The 15,644-nt window shown below is 41.7% G+C and overlaps 1 protein-coding gene and 1 long non-coding RNA gene across 5 annotated transcripts in view; one reads left to right on the top strand and one right to left on the bottom strand.

Moving 5' to 3' along the window:
• Nucleotides 1-6,574: 6,574 nt before the first annotated feature.
• LOC134473261 (uncharacterized) overlaps nucleotides 6,575-15,644 on the bottom strand; it is a 41,269-nt gene continuing 32,199 nt past the window's right edge. The window contains exons 3-5 of one of the 3 annotated variants that reach the window (XR_010043440.1): nucleotides 13,502-13,622; nucleotides 12,408-12,561; nucleotides 6,575-7,440 (exon numbers count right to left, since the gene is read on the bottom strand). This is a non-coding gene — a long non-coding RNA (uncharacterized LOC134473261). Of the gene's footprint in view, nucleotides 7,441-12,407; nucleotides 12,562-13,501; nucleotides 13,623-15,644 lie in introns of those variants that run through there. The other 2 variants (XR_010043438.1, XR_010043439.1) reach the window with 2 other exon arrangements.
• Nucleotides 12,394-15,644, top strand: part of Rbm44 (RNA binding motif protein 44) — a 35,815-nt gene continuing 32,564 nt past the window's right edge. For both annotated transcript variants that reach the window (XM_063237040.1, XM_063237039.1), the window contains exons 1-2: nucleotides 12,394-12,510; nucleotides 13,098-13,188. In XM_063237040.1, the coding sequence (XP_063093110.1) occupies nucleotides 13,113-13,188 (76 nt within the window). In that variant the 5' untranslated portion in view covers nucleotides 12,394-12,510; nucleotides 13,098-13,112. The remainder of the gene's footprint in view (nucleotides 12,511-13,097; nucleotides 13,189-15,644) is intronic.

Below are 15,644 nucleotides of genomic sequence, written 5' to 3'. Positions count from 1 at the left end.
GCCTGGTTCCCACAACAGTGTCCTCCACAAGTCCAGTTGGAGACCTAGAACCCACGACAGTGTCTCATGCAAGTCTGTATCAAAGATCTGTGTTGGGAAGTCCCAAAGGTCAGTGGTAGAAGCTAGAAAATCTGTGCCAGCAGCTGAGAGTTCTGCCCTGGAGCCAGGAAGTGATACTCAAAGTAAAGACTAAAGCTCCCCTGTAAAGTAACCCAGCCATCCTCAGAGACAGTGAAGACCTGAACTCTTCAGGTGATAACAGCGGAGTTCGTATAAGGAAGCCAGCGTGACAGCTTCTCCCAGAGAATCAGCAGCACCACCTTTCCCTCCAGGTCTCCTTTTATGAGGTTGGTAACAATCCTCAGGCAGGCTTTCCACACCTAGCACCGCACTGGCTCTGGTCAACTGGGGGCTCCAAGGGGTCCATTAGCTCATCCGCCATAGCTTTTTTCCATTACAGCAGATTTTCAAATCCAGTATGTGTTTCATTTCACAGCACATTTGAATGTGAATGCTGTTTTTAATCATGTGTAGGTAATGTGTGTTGAGATTTCATAAAATTTTCAATTGAAAATATTGATTCATGTGAGTTTCACAAGTTTTCCAATAACTAAATTAAATTTTTAGAAACCACGTTCCTTCAATAATGGTACCCCAGTTGATTTAAAAAAAAAAAAAACACATAAACCGGTTCCTCTGTTTTTGGAAGAATTTACTTGACTTTAAAGCAAAAGCCTATCAGTTTCCAAACAACATGCAAAGTAAGTAAATTCATGACCTCTCGGGCCAGTTCAGGATTATTAACAACAGATTCAAAAAGTTGGCATAAACCAAAAAGCAGCACTCTTGGCCACTGTCACTGAAATGTTCTTCACATTTTCTTGTAGAGTCTTGCAGCTGGTTTCCATAACTGCTGATTATAATTAAAATGCTACACCTATCAATGCCTGTGTTTAAATCAACACTGTAATTTGGAAAGTCTCCATGTCCACATGCATGCTCCATCTATGCAGACTGATCACCTACAAGCAGCTTCTTGGATCTTCACCTTTTAGTATAGAATGACATGGGAAAACATGACTCTCACAGCCCACACTGCTGAAGGCACAGACATTCAGCAAATGCTCCTGTGTTAAGATCTTGAAGTTAACAGAAACAAAGTCTTCATAAAACTCTCCCATGACTCAGTTGATGAGCACTGGAGAAGAACACAAGACCGTGAGATTCATTCTAGGTTCCCAAAGCTTTATAGACTAGGGATTCATGGTCTTCACGTGTAAAGCCTGAGTGAGTTTAACAGCTGTACCCGTGACCGTCTTTATAGATGGCTTCAGAAAACAGCACAGATATTTTCAATATGTGTCACCCGGTGAAATGAAGCAGCACGAGGCATCCATCTTTCAAAAGCCAGGATCTGGCATTCGGTCCAGCATATTTTGGGCGCCACTGACCCTGAGAGATCTAAGTGAGCAGATCTGTTTTTCCACAGTATTGGGGATAGAGCCCAAGCCTTCCACTGAGCCACTTCCCCAGCTCTTTTGTATTTTTTTTTTAATTTTGAGACAAGATCTCAATAAGATGCAGAGGATGGGCTTGAACTTGTGATCCTTCTGCCTCAGCCTCCCAGAGTGCTAGAATTATAGATGTGTACTACCAAACTCAACTGGAAGACATGGTCTTTTAAAACTTCATCTTGGGAGTGATACACTTCTGACATTCCAGGCTCTTCTGCGATAGAGACTAGCTCCATTTTTTTTCTTTTGTTTTGTTCTGTTCTGTTTTGTTTTAGGAGACAAGATCTCTGTGTAGGGTAGGCAATCCTCCTGCCTCAATCTCTTGAGTGCTGGGATTGCAGGTGAATACCATTGTTCCGTTTTGGTTGTTGTTCTTTTTTTTCTGTTTGTTTGTTTGTTTTTACAGGTCTCACTGTGTAGTTCAGGCTGACCTTGAACTCATTGTATAGCCCAGGCTGGCCTCAAACTCAGCAATCCTCCTGCCTCTGCGTCCTGAGTGCTGGGATGACTCGTGTGCACCACCATGCCTTGCCAAGGCTCCGTTCTTTGCAGGGAAGAGTGTCAAAGAATGGGGACATAACTTTTAAACTACCACACTATGTATTTATGGAACATCTCTCCTAATATTCTCTATTTTTATTATCTTAAAAAATATTTTTGCATTGCTGGGGATGGTATCTGGCACTTTTAAACTTTTTTTGTTGTTTTTCAGACAGTCTTGCTATGTAGTGTTGTAGTTTGACATAACTGATACCATCGTGAGCCCTGTGTTTTACTAGTACCCTGTATTTTACCCATGAAAATGGAAAATTACTCAGGGTATAAGTCCTGAGAAAAGCAGAATAAACTGTACCCACAGGAGAAAAATTAACCTGCTCAACAAAAGAAGCAGGATACAGGCGTCAACCAAAAATTAATATAAGATTCTAGCCAAATTGTTTCCAACAGGGTGTTTTTTTGTGGTCCTCTGTTTAAAAGTGTTGTAATTTTCCAGTTCAGGGCCACTCGGTGAGACTCTGAAATGGGTCTACACAAGTGGTTGCTGAGCTCAGCTAATTAAATTACAAATTTATCAATTTGGCTGCTTGGATTCCTATATTGTTTATGAACCCACTTCATGTAGTTCAAGCTGGCCATGATCTTATGGTGATCTTCCTGCCTCTGCCTCCAGAGTGCTGAGATTACAGGTGTGCAACACCAATCCCGGTCACCTTGTAACTGCTCCTCAAGGGAGCCCAAGCGTCCCTTCCCATTGCCCTCTCCTCTGCCCCGTCCCAGCTTCCTCTGTCTCTGCCTGGTTCTGCCTCAGCCACCTGTTTCTCTTTAAAATCTAAAACTTCCCCAGTACAAAAACAAAATTTAAAACTATTCATACTTGTTTTGGAGCCAGAAAAAGCATTTCATGACTGTTCAAATGAACCGGAGCTTTTCAGTGTCATTCCTGAAGACATTTAGCACTGTCACTTGTGTGGCTCATGGGAAACATTAAGATGAAGGTGTTTTAACAGCATCAAGGAAAGACCTTTGGTGAGTCCGTCTGCTGACACCGCCTAGGGTCCCCACAAATGAAGCAGGGGGCAGGGGCTGAGCTGGCCCCTGCCCCAGTCACTTCCTCAGGCTCTGCTGCAAAATCCCACTGCCCTGAAGACCCAGGCAAATGTGGTCTGAGTGCCCATCATGTGGAGCCCAAATCACCAACCAAGATATCACAGCCACCCCAAGTGTTCAGTGAGGCTCCAAAATCCAGAAAACAGGAAGGACCTCCTCCAGTCCCACAGCTCTCCAGCCACTGCAAACTGTGTCCTTTCATCTGCCACTACTGAGGCAGAGCCCCAGCAAAGACAGCCCTACACAGGCAAAGGTCAGACAGGCCCTCAGAAAACCAGGTTTTCCAGCAACACAGACAAAGGTTACCCAGGATACCTATATCCCAGTCCCATCAAAGCTGAGTTGGAAAAGCTGGGCAAGCAGCCCTGTGAACTGTTCAACTCTCCCACATGACTGCTGGCAGCAACCACAACTCTATCCAGAAAAGCAAAGCAAAACAAAAAAAGGCCTTGCGGGGCCTGGTGGCACATGCCTGTAGTGCCAGCACTTGGGAGGCTGAAGCAGGACTGCCACAAGTTGGAAGCCAGCATGGATTACATAGTGAGTTCAAGGGCAGCCTGAACTACCCAGCTAGACTGTCTCAAAACAACAACACCTTTCTCCTAACTACAGGGGTGGCAGGCAAGCCTAGCACCTTTCCCACGGGGCAGGTTCTGGCTGTCAGAACACAGTCATTGAAATAAAAACGACCCAGATATTTCAAAAAGAGGGCATCATTCCTAGGCTGATGAAATTATTTCCAAAGTAAAATATTATGAAGAACACAAACAATAAGGTTTTCTTGGGGGGTGGTTTCTACTGAGTACTAAGATCTAGAATCCAGTTCAATCAACAGAGCTTAGAATTGTGCCACTGTGCTAATAAATTCTTCCCAGACTTGTACTTGTTTTGATTTTAAGCACTTTTTTTAAAAAAAATCAAAATTGGGGTTGAGGATTTAGCTCAGTGGCATAAACGCCTGCCTGGTAAGTGCAAGGTCATGAGTTCGATCCCTGGTACCAAAAAAAAAAAAAAAAAAAAAATCAAAATTAGTGCAAAAACGAATCCATGATGAAGAAAAACCCCGATTTAAACACAGTGTCTATCGAAGTGAGCCCTACGGTGCTCTTTCAAAGCGAGTGGGGCCCCGCACACTCTGCCAGTCTCAGCTTGCTTTCTTGACTTCTGGCTTTTTCTAACGCCTGCATTAATGGTATTACGGGATGTCCGGAGCCCAGCCCCCTGGAGACAGCGCGGCTCCCAAATTTTTCTTTCTTAGCTTCCTGGCAGCGCTGGGGTTCGCCCCAGGGCCCTCGCACAGCGCCACACCCCTTTTTCAATTGTTTTCCTTTCAAGACAAGGTCTCGCTAAGCCTCTCAGGGTGGGCTTGAACTTGCGATCTTCTGTCTCTGTCTCCCCGAAAGGCGCTCCACTGTGCCGGCAACTCAGGCTTCGCGGAGCCGCGATCCGTAGCTGCGAAGCTAGCACTCCGCGCCCGCCCGCTTCTCCTGCCAGGAGCACCCAATCAAAACCGCGGCCTCCTTCCCGCGCTTTCGCGCTGCATACCAGGCCAATCACGGTGCCGCCCTGTCACGCCGACCAATAAGAGGACGCCTCGCCCTACGGTGGGAGGGTCACCGGCGACCGTTACCCGACAGACCTCGCTGCCACCCTGGTACCGCGCTGGCTCGGAGGCTGCGGTGGCGAGTGGGCGCCCGGCTCGTGGCGGCGCGGACGACGGCCCTGCTGCAAGGTGCCACGGGTGGGTGCAGGGTGGCGGGCGAAGAGCCAGGTGGTGGTCTCTGCGACACTCCGGTATCCGGAGTATCGGTGCTACCCAGGCTGTGGGGCGGGCGGGCCAAGCTGCTCCTCGGTGCGTCTCAGCAGGGCGCTAGCGCCCTGAACTCGCGCGGGTACCCCGGGGCCAGCAGGACTGGTCGCGGGGATGCGTGGACACTCGGGGTTGGAAACCCGCGCGTGTTATTCCTGGATGAATAACACGAGCCAGAGGTATGCGTTCTGTATGGGCTGCAGTGCCTGGGGGCGGGGGGGGGGGGAGGCAGGTGCGGTAAGGAAGGGGTGGGCCCCCGCGAGCACCGAACCAGCACCCAGGACACGCAGCTGACGAAGGCAGGAGGCCGTGAGGCAACCGTGGCCGGGTGCTTACGGAGCGGAATGGTGAGACTGCGGTTCAAAGTGAAATTCTAAAAGGCCCAGGAATGCAGGTCCGTGCAAAGGACCTGGGTTCGGCCCCCAGTACTGCACGCACGCATGCGCGCGCGCACGTATGCGCGCGCGCACGTATGCACACAGGAAACACACAGGCAGTTTGACTGGAATATGCACCATGCGAAGGTTAACCAAAGGTTAACACTGCTGTAGGGTCACCTAAGACTTAGCTCAGATTTTAGTCTGAAACCGAATAACATTCCTTGTCTGAATTTTAGCAGCAGGGTGGACAGATCAGATTGAATTTGGGGAAGAGTGGTCTGGCCAGCTCTGAGAATGAGTTTGAAATTGCCCAGGTTGGGTGCAGGGTGTTGAAGGGTGTTAAGGCAGAGTCCTGGGATCATTCACGGAGATGAAAACACTGGAGAAAAGTTTGTTGAATGAGAACTCAAAGGATAGAGTTTCTATAGAAAATGACCGTATGCCTAGGAGCAGAACTGCTGAGTTGCTTGGCCATTCTGTGTTTCACATTAGGAGGAATCGCTGATTTGCAAAATGTTGGCCCCCTTTCCATTCGCACCTGCAATCCATGAGGGCTCCAGCTCCTTCTCATCATTGCCAACCCTTTTTGTTCCCTGTTGTTGCCATCCTGCTGGGTGGGAAGCGGTATCTCACTGTGACTTTGATTAGCATTTCTCTGTGCATAATGATATTGAACATCGGTCCATGTATTTGTTGGGTATTCGCATTTCTTTGGAAAAATGTTTATTCAAATATTTTGCTCATTTTTAAAATAAAGGGTTTTAGACCAGGCATGGTGGTACATGCCTGTAATCCCAGCACTTGGGAGGCTGAGGCAGGAGGACCACTGTGAGTTGGAAGCCAGCCTATGCTACATAATGAATTCAAGGCCAGCCTGAACTACAGAGTTAGACCCTGTTGCCAAAAAAATAAATAAATAAATAAAATGAAATAAAGGGTTTTAGTTGTAGTTGAGTAATGTTTTTCTATATTTTGAATCTAGAGCTCTATCCAGATATATTATTTGCAAGCACATTTGTTATATTAAGATTTTGAAAGCAGAACTGAATGCAGAATCATAAATGAGGATAGCTTTAGACAGTAGAGTTGCAGAATAAAATAGTGCTGCTTTTCTCACCAATTTGAGTGTTGTTTATGTTACATGTGTTTACTATTTATGAATAAATATTTAGCTTTAATATGGCAAGTATTAATAGTCGCATAAACAAATACTGTATTACTTGTAGTCAGGGGCTGTGAGGAAAACAATTAAAATCAGGACATGGAGTTTATAATATTTTATGATGGTTACCCAGAGTTAACACAAGAAAGTACAGCAAATCTTTCCACAGCACCAGAGACATAAAATATTTAACCAAGGGCCTGAATCCCATAGCAGTGTCCTTTATGAGTCCAGTTGAAGACCCAGAGCTCATGACAATGCTTCCCATGAGTCCAACTGGAGGTCTAGAGCCCACAAGAAGGACTCATGCCAGTCTCTTTTATGGATCTGTGCTAGGAAGGCCGAGAGGTCAGCAGTGGAAGCTAGAAAGTCTATGCCAGCAGCATGAAGGAGCTGGTAGGTTGAGGGTTCTGCGCTGGACCCGAGAAGTCACACAACAAAGATCAGGGCTGTTCTGAAAAGCAAAACAGCCATCCTCAGCGACATGGCCCTGAGCTCCTCCGAAGATAAACACAGCTGAGTGAGTGCATGCCAAAAAGCCAGAGTGACGAGTTCATCCTGGAGACCATGCGGCACACATCTTCCCCTCCGGAACCAGGAAGCAATGCTTGATGTAAGGACCAGAGCTTCTCCAGGAGAACTAACAGCTCAAACAGCAACACAGGAAAGCCCACAACGCCTCAATACCTCGCTTCTCCATGTCTCTATGCTGCCAACTTTCCTCAGGTAGAAAATCTACGCTCAGCATCATGGTGATTTAATTCTGCTGGTGTTAACTTGACTGCCAGATTTTAATCTATAACTGTACTCTTGAGTTCTCAACACTTTCCATGAATGGGATGAGTTCTTGAATCTAAAAAGGAAGAACTGGGTGTGGTACCACACACAGGTAATCCCAGCACTCAGGAGACGCGGCAGGAGGAGCCCTGTGAGTTCTAGGCACAGCTTGAACTGCGTAATGAGACCCTGTCTCAAAAAAGAAAAAAGGAAGAAACTCACTGATCTGAATTATTTTGACAAAGTAGCATTGTTTTCATCATAATCTATATTTAAAATATTTATTCACAGAGTAGGGTTTTTATTTGCTTACCTAAAATTTCCTTAAGCCAAGTTATTCAAATCTAGTTTAGTAGTCTGTAAATCTTTTAAATATGTGAATGTTCATTTTCATGAGAAAGTGAGTCTGTGATTTCAAGTTATGAAACTTGAAAGTATAAAACAAAAAGGTTTTATGGTATTAAAAATCTTTAAAGTCTGTTAACTTTCTGTGTTAGCCCAAATTTTTTTCTTATAAGCTAAAAATATTTCTGAAACGTTAAATTGGGGATGGTGATTACTTTCTAGGTCAGCTAGTTCCCAAACAAAAGTTGCCCTTTGTGTGGCTTACCAGTACTGGGCTGCACATGCAAGGAATCTAGTTTGTGTGCTCCTTTGACTCATCCTGAGCACCCCACCACCACATCCCCCCCACTTCCCATTTATGAGAAAATTAGCCTTAATGAAATCAGCTCTTGGTACCAAAAAATGTTGGGGACCACTGCTTTATGGTCCTGCCTTGGACCTTAAATACAATGTCAAGTATAAATAGTGAAAAGAAATGTCTTGTATTTGACAAAATAATTAAATGTTGTATCATCAAGTAGGATGTTAGTTATAGGATTATTTATTGTAAGTAGCCATCAAATTGAGGAAGTTCCCTACTACTATTTTCTGGTTTGCCAAGAAATTTTTGTTAGGAATAGATTTTGTCTTTTTAAAATATCGCTTTTTCCAGCACTTAAAATGATAGTGTGATTTTTTTTTTCCTTGTTTATTCTCTTACTATAGTGAATAACGCTGATTGATTGACAAAAGTTCGACCATCCTTGCATTCCTGGGATAAACTACACTTGATCAGAACATGTTATTTTTTTTTTGTTGTTTTGCTTTGGGTTTTTTTACTTTGCAAAAAGTTAATTGAACACTTGTTAAAAACACTAAGTATCTACATATGACTGTACATCAGGTATTTTTTTTACCCCCTTAGAATGTCCTCCTCAGGTTATGATGGCCTTGTAAAACATGTTGGGAAGTTTTGTCTTTGAATTCTAGTTTTATTTCTACTTTCGTTGATGGTAAAAATTCATCAGTGAAACCATCTGTGCCTGGCATTTTTGAGGGGAAGTTTTAACCATAGATTTAATTTTCTTAAGAGACATGGAAGTGTCATATTGTTTATCTCTTGTATTTTGAGAAGTTTTGGTTTTTATGTATATCTATCTAAATTGTAATATTTACCAGATACATTGCTTATTATATCCCTATTATCTTTTTAATGTCTGTAGGTAGGGTCTATAGTAACACTCTCATCATTTAGGATGTTGATAATTTGTGTTTTATCTTTTTCTTAAATAATTTTTTTCCCTGTACCAGAGATCAAACTTAAAACCTTGCACTTGCCAAGCAGGCACTTAGGCCACTGAGCTAAGCCCCCAGTTTTTGTTAGATAAGTCTTGAGAAGTGTTTATAAATTTATATGTATTTTGTGGTGTATGCATGAGGTTTGGTTTGGTTTAGACTGGTTTTAGACAGAAGCTCCCTAGTTTGCCCATGCTGGACTCCAACTCTTGATTCTCTAGCCTCTAAGGTAACTGGGATTACAGATGTGCACCAGTATGCCTGGCTTATAAATTGTATACATATTTTCATTTTTTATTTAAATTTATTGGTGCAATTTAGGTACACATAATGACTGTGTTCATTATATGGATTTTGCATCTGTACATGATATCTCTTGATTCCTGTTTTTTTTCCCCATTTCCATACTTTTTTAAGACTCCCTTCCCCTCCCCGTATCATGGAGCTCCGTTTTCATTTCTCATTATTTTCTTTTCCTTCCTTTCCCCTCCCTCTCCCATCTCCCTATTTCCCTTTTCCTTTTGAACAGTTTCTTCCTATTTCACCGTATCTGTTTACGTGTATGTTCTCACTAAATATTTTCAGTTTCTCACACCAGAGAGATAATGTGATATTTGTATATGAGTGGCCAATTTATTTCACTTATGATTATGGTCTCAAGGTCCACTCATTTAGCTATAAATGTCTCAATTTTATCTTTCTTTATGGCTGAGTAATTACATATATATATATACGTATATACATATCTTTTTTATCCATTCATTGGGCATTTGAATTGTTTCTACGATTTAGCTGTTACAAACTGCGCCACTGTAAACATGGGTGTGCATACATCACTGTGGTACAATGTTTTGAATTCTTCTAGGAAGACACTCAGAAGGAGGATAACTGGGACTGCTACCCTTAGGTTTTTTTAGGAATCTCCACAATGATTTCCACAGTGGTTGCAGAAGCCTACTCTCAATAAGCAATTTTGATTTTTAACTAACTATTCATCTATTTTTAGCTTGTTTACGTCTCTATATTATTTCTGCCCTACTATTTCAGGTTTAATTTATTCTACTTTTTGTAGTTTTTAAAGATAGAACCTTAAATCTTTGGTTGTAATATAAGCTTTATAAATAATATACTATATTATATATAATGTAAGCTTTATAGTATAAGCTTATAAAGCTATATATTTCATTACCACATACCACAAATTAATGTATGCATTTTTCTTTTCTTTGCGGGGAAAGTGGTATAGGATTTGAACCCGGGGCCTTCATACTGAGCTGCATGCCAATCTTTATCATTTTGAGCCAGGGTCTTACAGAGCTTCCCAAGTTGGGCTCAAACTTGGGAGTCCTCCTGCATCAGCTTCCCAGAGTATTCAAATTACAATTGTGCACTACCATGCCTTAACAGTATGTGATATTTTCATAACCATTGAGTTTAAAATTTTCATTGGGATATATTTCCACTCATGGATTATTTTCAAGTGTGTTGTTTAATTTCCAAATAATAAGAGTTATCTCTTAGTGTGGTCCTGATACATACTTTCAGGGTATTTAGACTCCTGGCCATAATGGAGTAACAGATGACACTGATTCACTCTAGAGCCTTAAACAACTTGAAAACTAGGTCCTGTATGTGAAGTAACTGTTTCATGACACTGGACAATGAGCATCATAGGAAAAGGAAGCCGATAGCCTGAGCCCTGACAGCCAGCTTCCTCCTTGGAAGCCCTTTACAGACCACGGAGCAAGGATGTCACACAAAGCTGGGGTCTGTTTGAGTTGAAAGGGAGATTGAGGTTCAGAAAGATAGTGGTAATTATGCAAAAAAAAGCCCAAAGATCCAGCTTGGCTCCCCATGAGCTTTGTCAAATACTGGAGTGTGTCTGCAGCTATGCTCATGGGGCGAGAGCACACTGTAACCTTAAAATAATGCACCTTTCCTCTGCCCAGAGTGCCCTGCTCCGTAACAGCGAGAGCTGGGCATGGTGGTGCACTCTGTAATCCCAGCTGTCGGGTGCTGAGACAGCAGGACCAACGTGAGTTCAGGGCCATCCTGAACTGTGTAGCGAGACTCTGTCTCAAAAGGACCAAAAAAAAAAAAAAAAAAAAAATTCAGGCAAGTATTTGTGAAAATGTGGTGGGATACATGGGGAACAGGAAAAAATTTGGAGTTCTGCTGTGTGTGCCATAATATTTTTTTTTTAAGTATTTCTCAGTGTTGTAAAGCTGAAGAAATATCTTTTTCTTAAGATCCCTAAAACTCCCTATTTTTAACTATAAGTGATAAACTAATGAACTCTATAACATTTTAAGGTTTGTCTTTAATTTCGTTTATATCACATAATTACATTTAAATTTTAAAATCAAGGGTAATGCTAGAGTAAGTAATGTAGGTCCTCTGTCCATTGAAGACAATTTAACAAGGTAGATAAATATTTTTTAAACCTCCTTAAAAGTATGTAAGAACTAATGAGATAAGAAAGAATTTCCAGGCCATGATTAGGGAAAGGATGGAAAGGCCAAAAGGTAAGCCTAGCAGAAGAACAACTTTTACCCCCAAAACGCTCTTCTAATTTAGAAGAAATGACAGAGAGGATATGCTTCAGAAAGGACAAAAGTCCTTTTACAGTAAAGATGGGAACCAGGTAAAACATCTCTTGCAGTATGCTTAGGGTCCCAAAGGCTGTGCCCTGGAATCTAAGTAAACCAGCTCTTTCACAGACTATTGCTATCTGGGCAGCCTAGAAAAACATCAAATTCTGGCTGTAGTAAAGGGATTCTAGGTTACTAGTTCCCCATGGCACTTAACAGCTAACAAAAACTCTCTGCGGGAAGGTGACATCATCCTTGGGCCCAGCTTTATGTGTCCAGTTTATCAGATGTAATATATGGCATATAGTCAAAGGAAAACTAGGAGCTTAAAATTAAACCATGAGCAAGAAAATAGTGGGCAGTACAAACAGTTTCCTTAGGCCAAACCTCAAGCTCTCAAAAGCTTCGAACTTTATGAACAGGACATTAATGCTCAAGAAATTTTTAGATTTGAGAGCATTGTGAAAATTCAGATTAAGGATGCTCACTTGTTTTTTTTTAATTTTATTTTGAAAGTAGTAAAAATGCAACAGCACAAGACAGAACAAAGCCAATCGAGAAAATGCAGTGAAATTAGTACAAGATTTCACAGTAGGATACTGGGATAGTAGTAATAGGTACTATGGTATATCTCTTTAACTTCACAATAGTTGTCCAGGCAATTCGGTATAGCAAAATCAAACCAAAAATAGAACATTATAAAACCAATTGAGAATACGGAATAGAGCAAAAGAAACATAACACAACAGTGAAAACAACCTTTGCCTTCAAACAGAAGATAGAAGGAAATCCCCCATATTTGCTATACTGCATGTGGTCATCCTCCCAAGACATGCTGAGACATCTATCCCCAGTAGCTATGCGGGGGGTGCTTGATTTTCATCCCGCGTGGCAGTAGGCTCACATGTAATGGTTCTCCTCCTGGCCCACACCGCAGGTGCTTACCAAGAGGGCAGGTGAAGAAGCTGCCTGAGTCCCACTGTGGCCAGATCTCGGGAGTTCTGGTTCTCCTCCTGGCCCACGCTGCAGGCTCTTACCAAGAGGGCTGGTGAGTAAGCTGCCTGAGTCCCACCATGGCTGGATCTCGGGAGTCGCTCACCTGTTAAAGTTTATGCAAAAGTTCCAAAATCGGAAAACCTTGGAAGTGAAAAGGAGTTTGTTCCTTGTATTACTAGAACATGCTCTAGATTGTATGGTTACACTGTATTTGGCTTTTAGTAAGTATACAAGTTAGTTTGGAATTATAGTGTCTTTACAGTTTTAAGACTGTTTCTTTACTGGCTTACACAATTTTTTTCTTCATTGTCCTAAAAGAGTCTGCCTTCCTTGTTTTTATGTAGCTATCAAGTCATGATTTTAAAAACTATTCAGATGTTCCACCAGCTTTATCATTAGCCCTCTGATTTTAGAATTCTTGACTGTAACTGATACTATGCTAAATTCCGCTCCAAATTCTAATAGTTTTTTTTTTTTTTTTTTTTTTTTTTTTTGGTACTGGAGAGCGAACTCAGGACCTCGTGCTTGCCAGGCAAACACTTATGCTGCTGAGCTAAATCCCCAGCCCTGCTAATAGGTTTTTTTTTTTTTAATATAGTGTCACGTATAATAATCGCTCAATGTTAATGTCTTTTATAGAGTATTCATCCCTGAATGATGCAGGCCACTGCCCTGGTGGAGACAGCTTCTGGGAAAGGCTGTCACCGTGATGGAGGAAATGTTCAAAGAGGTGAGAACGAGGCCTGTTGTCTTTTTTGGGAGGGGAGGGATGTTAGATTTGAGATGTACTTGTGCTAGAGTTTAAAATATTCTGCAAATATCTTAACTTAGAACATTTTTAATCCAGAGGAAAAAATGTAAAAGAGTATTGAAAATAAAGTAAGAAAATCTATCAGATATAAAAATATCTTATGCTATAATAAAGCAATATGACATTGTTATACAAAAAGATAATAGGTTAATAAAACAATAAAAATAGGCCCTTAGAATATTATGAAACAGAAGCAGGAAGACTTCAGAATACAATAAAGATGTTACTTAACTCTGTTAGCTTTCCACCACTGATAAAATCTGTGAGCCAAACAGCTTCAAAGTGGAAACGATTCATTTTCACTCATGGTTATAGAGGCTTGGTCCATGCTGCTAGGCCTCATCATTTTGGACCTATTGTAAGGCAAAGCGTGATGGAACAAAGCTGGTCACTTCATAGTGACTAGGAAACAGAGAAAGAGCAAGGGGCCAGGGACAAGATGTGCCCTTCAAAGGCACAGCCGCACCACCAGGTTCCTCCAGCAGGGCGCTCTTCTAAGCTCTTCTAACACCACCTCTTGTTAGTGCCACCAGCTGGTGACCACTCCTTCATGCATGAGCCTTGAAAACCATTCCAAATCCAGATTACAGAGTACAAACTCAGCAGACCATGGGCAGTTCAGCAAGTGGTGTTAGAACACATAAGCATGCATTTTGGAAGAAAGTAAAAGTTAGATTCCTACCATATGCAAAAAGAAAATTTTATTCTGTACAGTGTAAAAAAGGCTAAGTGTTTACGCACAGAGTTAGAATAATTTGTAGGTGAATATTTTTATAATTAAGTAACAAGAAAGGCCAAAGACACCAATATCCAAAAGTTGTGGAGACTGATTTATTTAACTAAGTAATCTTAAAAACTTTGCTGTGACAATATACCACAGAGAATTCAGAGAACCAGCTACATGCCAGTAATCCCAGCTACCAGAAGGCTGAGGTAGGAAGGTTCAAGTTTCAGACCTGCCTGGGCAACTTAGAGGATGCTACTTCAAAGTAAAAAAATAAATAAAAAGGCTGAGACTAGTTGAGGGCTAGAGTACTTTTCTTAGATATGAAAGCTCCTGGGTTTGATCCCCAGTACTGGCAAAAACATTTAAAAAATAAGCAATAAACTAATTTACGTATATTCTAAATGTCAAAGCCAAAAGAATTAGTATTCAGAATATATAAAGAGCTCCTATACAAATCTCTTATCTTTAGCCCTGTACTTACAAACTCTTACTAAACATTGACACTAGATCTGCTATTGCTAATTCTAAATTCTCCTTTCCCAATCCAGACGCCCATCTTGCTCCTCCTCTATCTTACTTTTCATCTTCATCTTCTAAACCTGCCCTTTACAAAGTCCCTGTTTGGCTCTGAATGTTCTCATTCAACTACAGTCAGTCCCAAGCTATAAATATTAGCATTATCTTCAAGTGATATTAAACGTGTAGTAGCCAGTTGATAAGTCATGAAATCAGTTTAGCTGATCATGATAAGTTTTAAATGAACTAAAACACATTGTTCATAGCGCAATTACTGCTTTATAAAATTTTTGTTTCACTCGTGTATATGCGTCCTGATATAAAATATATTTCTAAGTGTGGTCTTAGTTAAAAAATGAAAACCACTGCTCTTTCTCTTCCCCTTTCTGCCAAATTCTAATCTGCTGCCAAGCCTTGTAGCTGTGGGACTTTTACACCAGCCTCTGCTCCAATGCCACCTCTGTGCTCTCGGCTCACTGGAAAGCCTTTGCTCTCCTCCTTCAAGCTTCATTCTTCCGTTGGCTAAGCTGTGTGCCGCTCAGAGTCACATGCTTACCCTCTTAAAAGACTTTGCCTTAAAATAGGAGCCAGACTCTTTAGCACATCATAAAAGCCATTTTCAGTCAAAAATTCCTGTCACACTTCTAGAACTTTTTTATTTCTGGCTAGCTGGCCTGCAGTTTCCTAAAATGTCCTGTTATTTCACATAGCTAACTGTACTTACTGTTGGATTTGCCTAAGATAATTTTGTCTGTTTTCTTTCAAATACTTTTTAAATGTAAAGTGTTCTCTGCAATCTGTGTCTCCTTTCTCGTCAAACTTACCTGTTCTGTAGTGCATCTATGTCAGTACCTTTCTTGACCTGTGTTACATTTTTGTGTGTTTATTTGTGACCTCAGTGAAAGCATGAGGATTTGAGGCAGCACCCGTGTCTGCTTTTCCTTTGTTTATATAATACTGAGGTTGGGATGCACTCAAAGTTTATTAAATAAATTTTTTAGGAAAAAAGTTTTATTAGACCTCAGGGGAATCGTGGCTCCTGTTAGCTCACAAGGCGCCACTGACTGCATGGCTTAACAGATCTGTGTACTCCCAGTTCTGGAGATCGGGGTACAGATACGGTCGCTTCTGT

This window comes from Cavia porcellus, unplaced genomic scaffold (genome assembly GCF_034190915.1).
Source record: "Cavia porcellus strain 051 isolate PalLab524CR breed Dunkin Hartley unplaced genomic scaffold, mCavPor4.1 scaffold_26, whole genome shotgun sequence".
NCBI lineage: Eukaryota > Metazoa > Chordata > Mammalia > Rodentia > Caviidae > Cavia > Cavia porcellus.
Note: the sequence above shows the minus strand (reverse complement) of the source record. Positions and strands in the feature narration are given on the sequence as shown.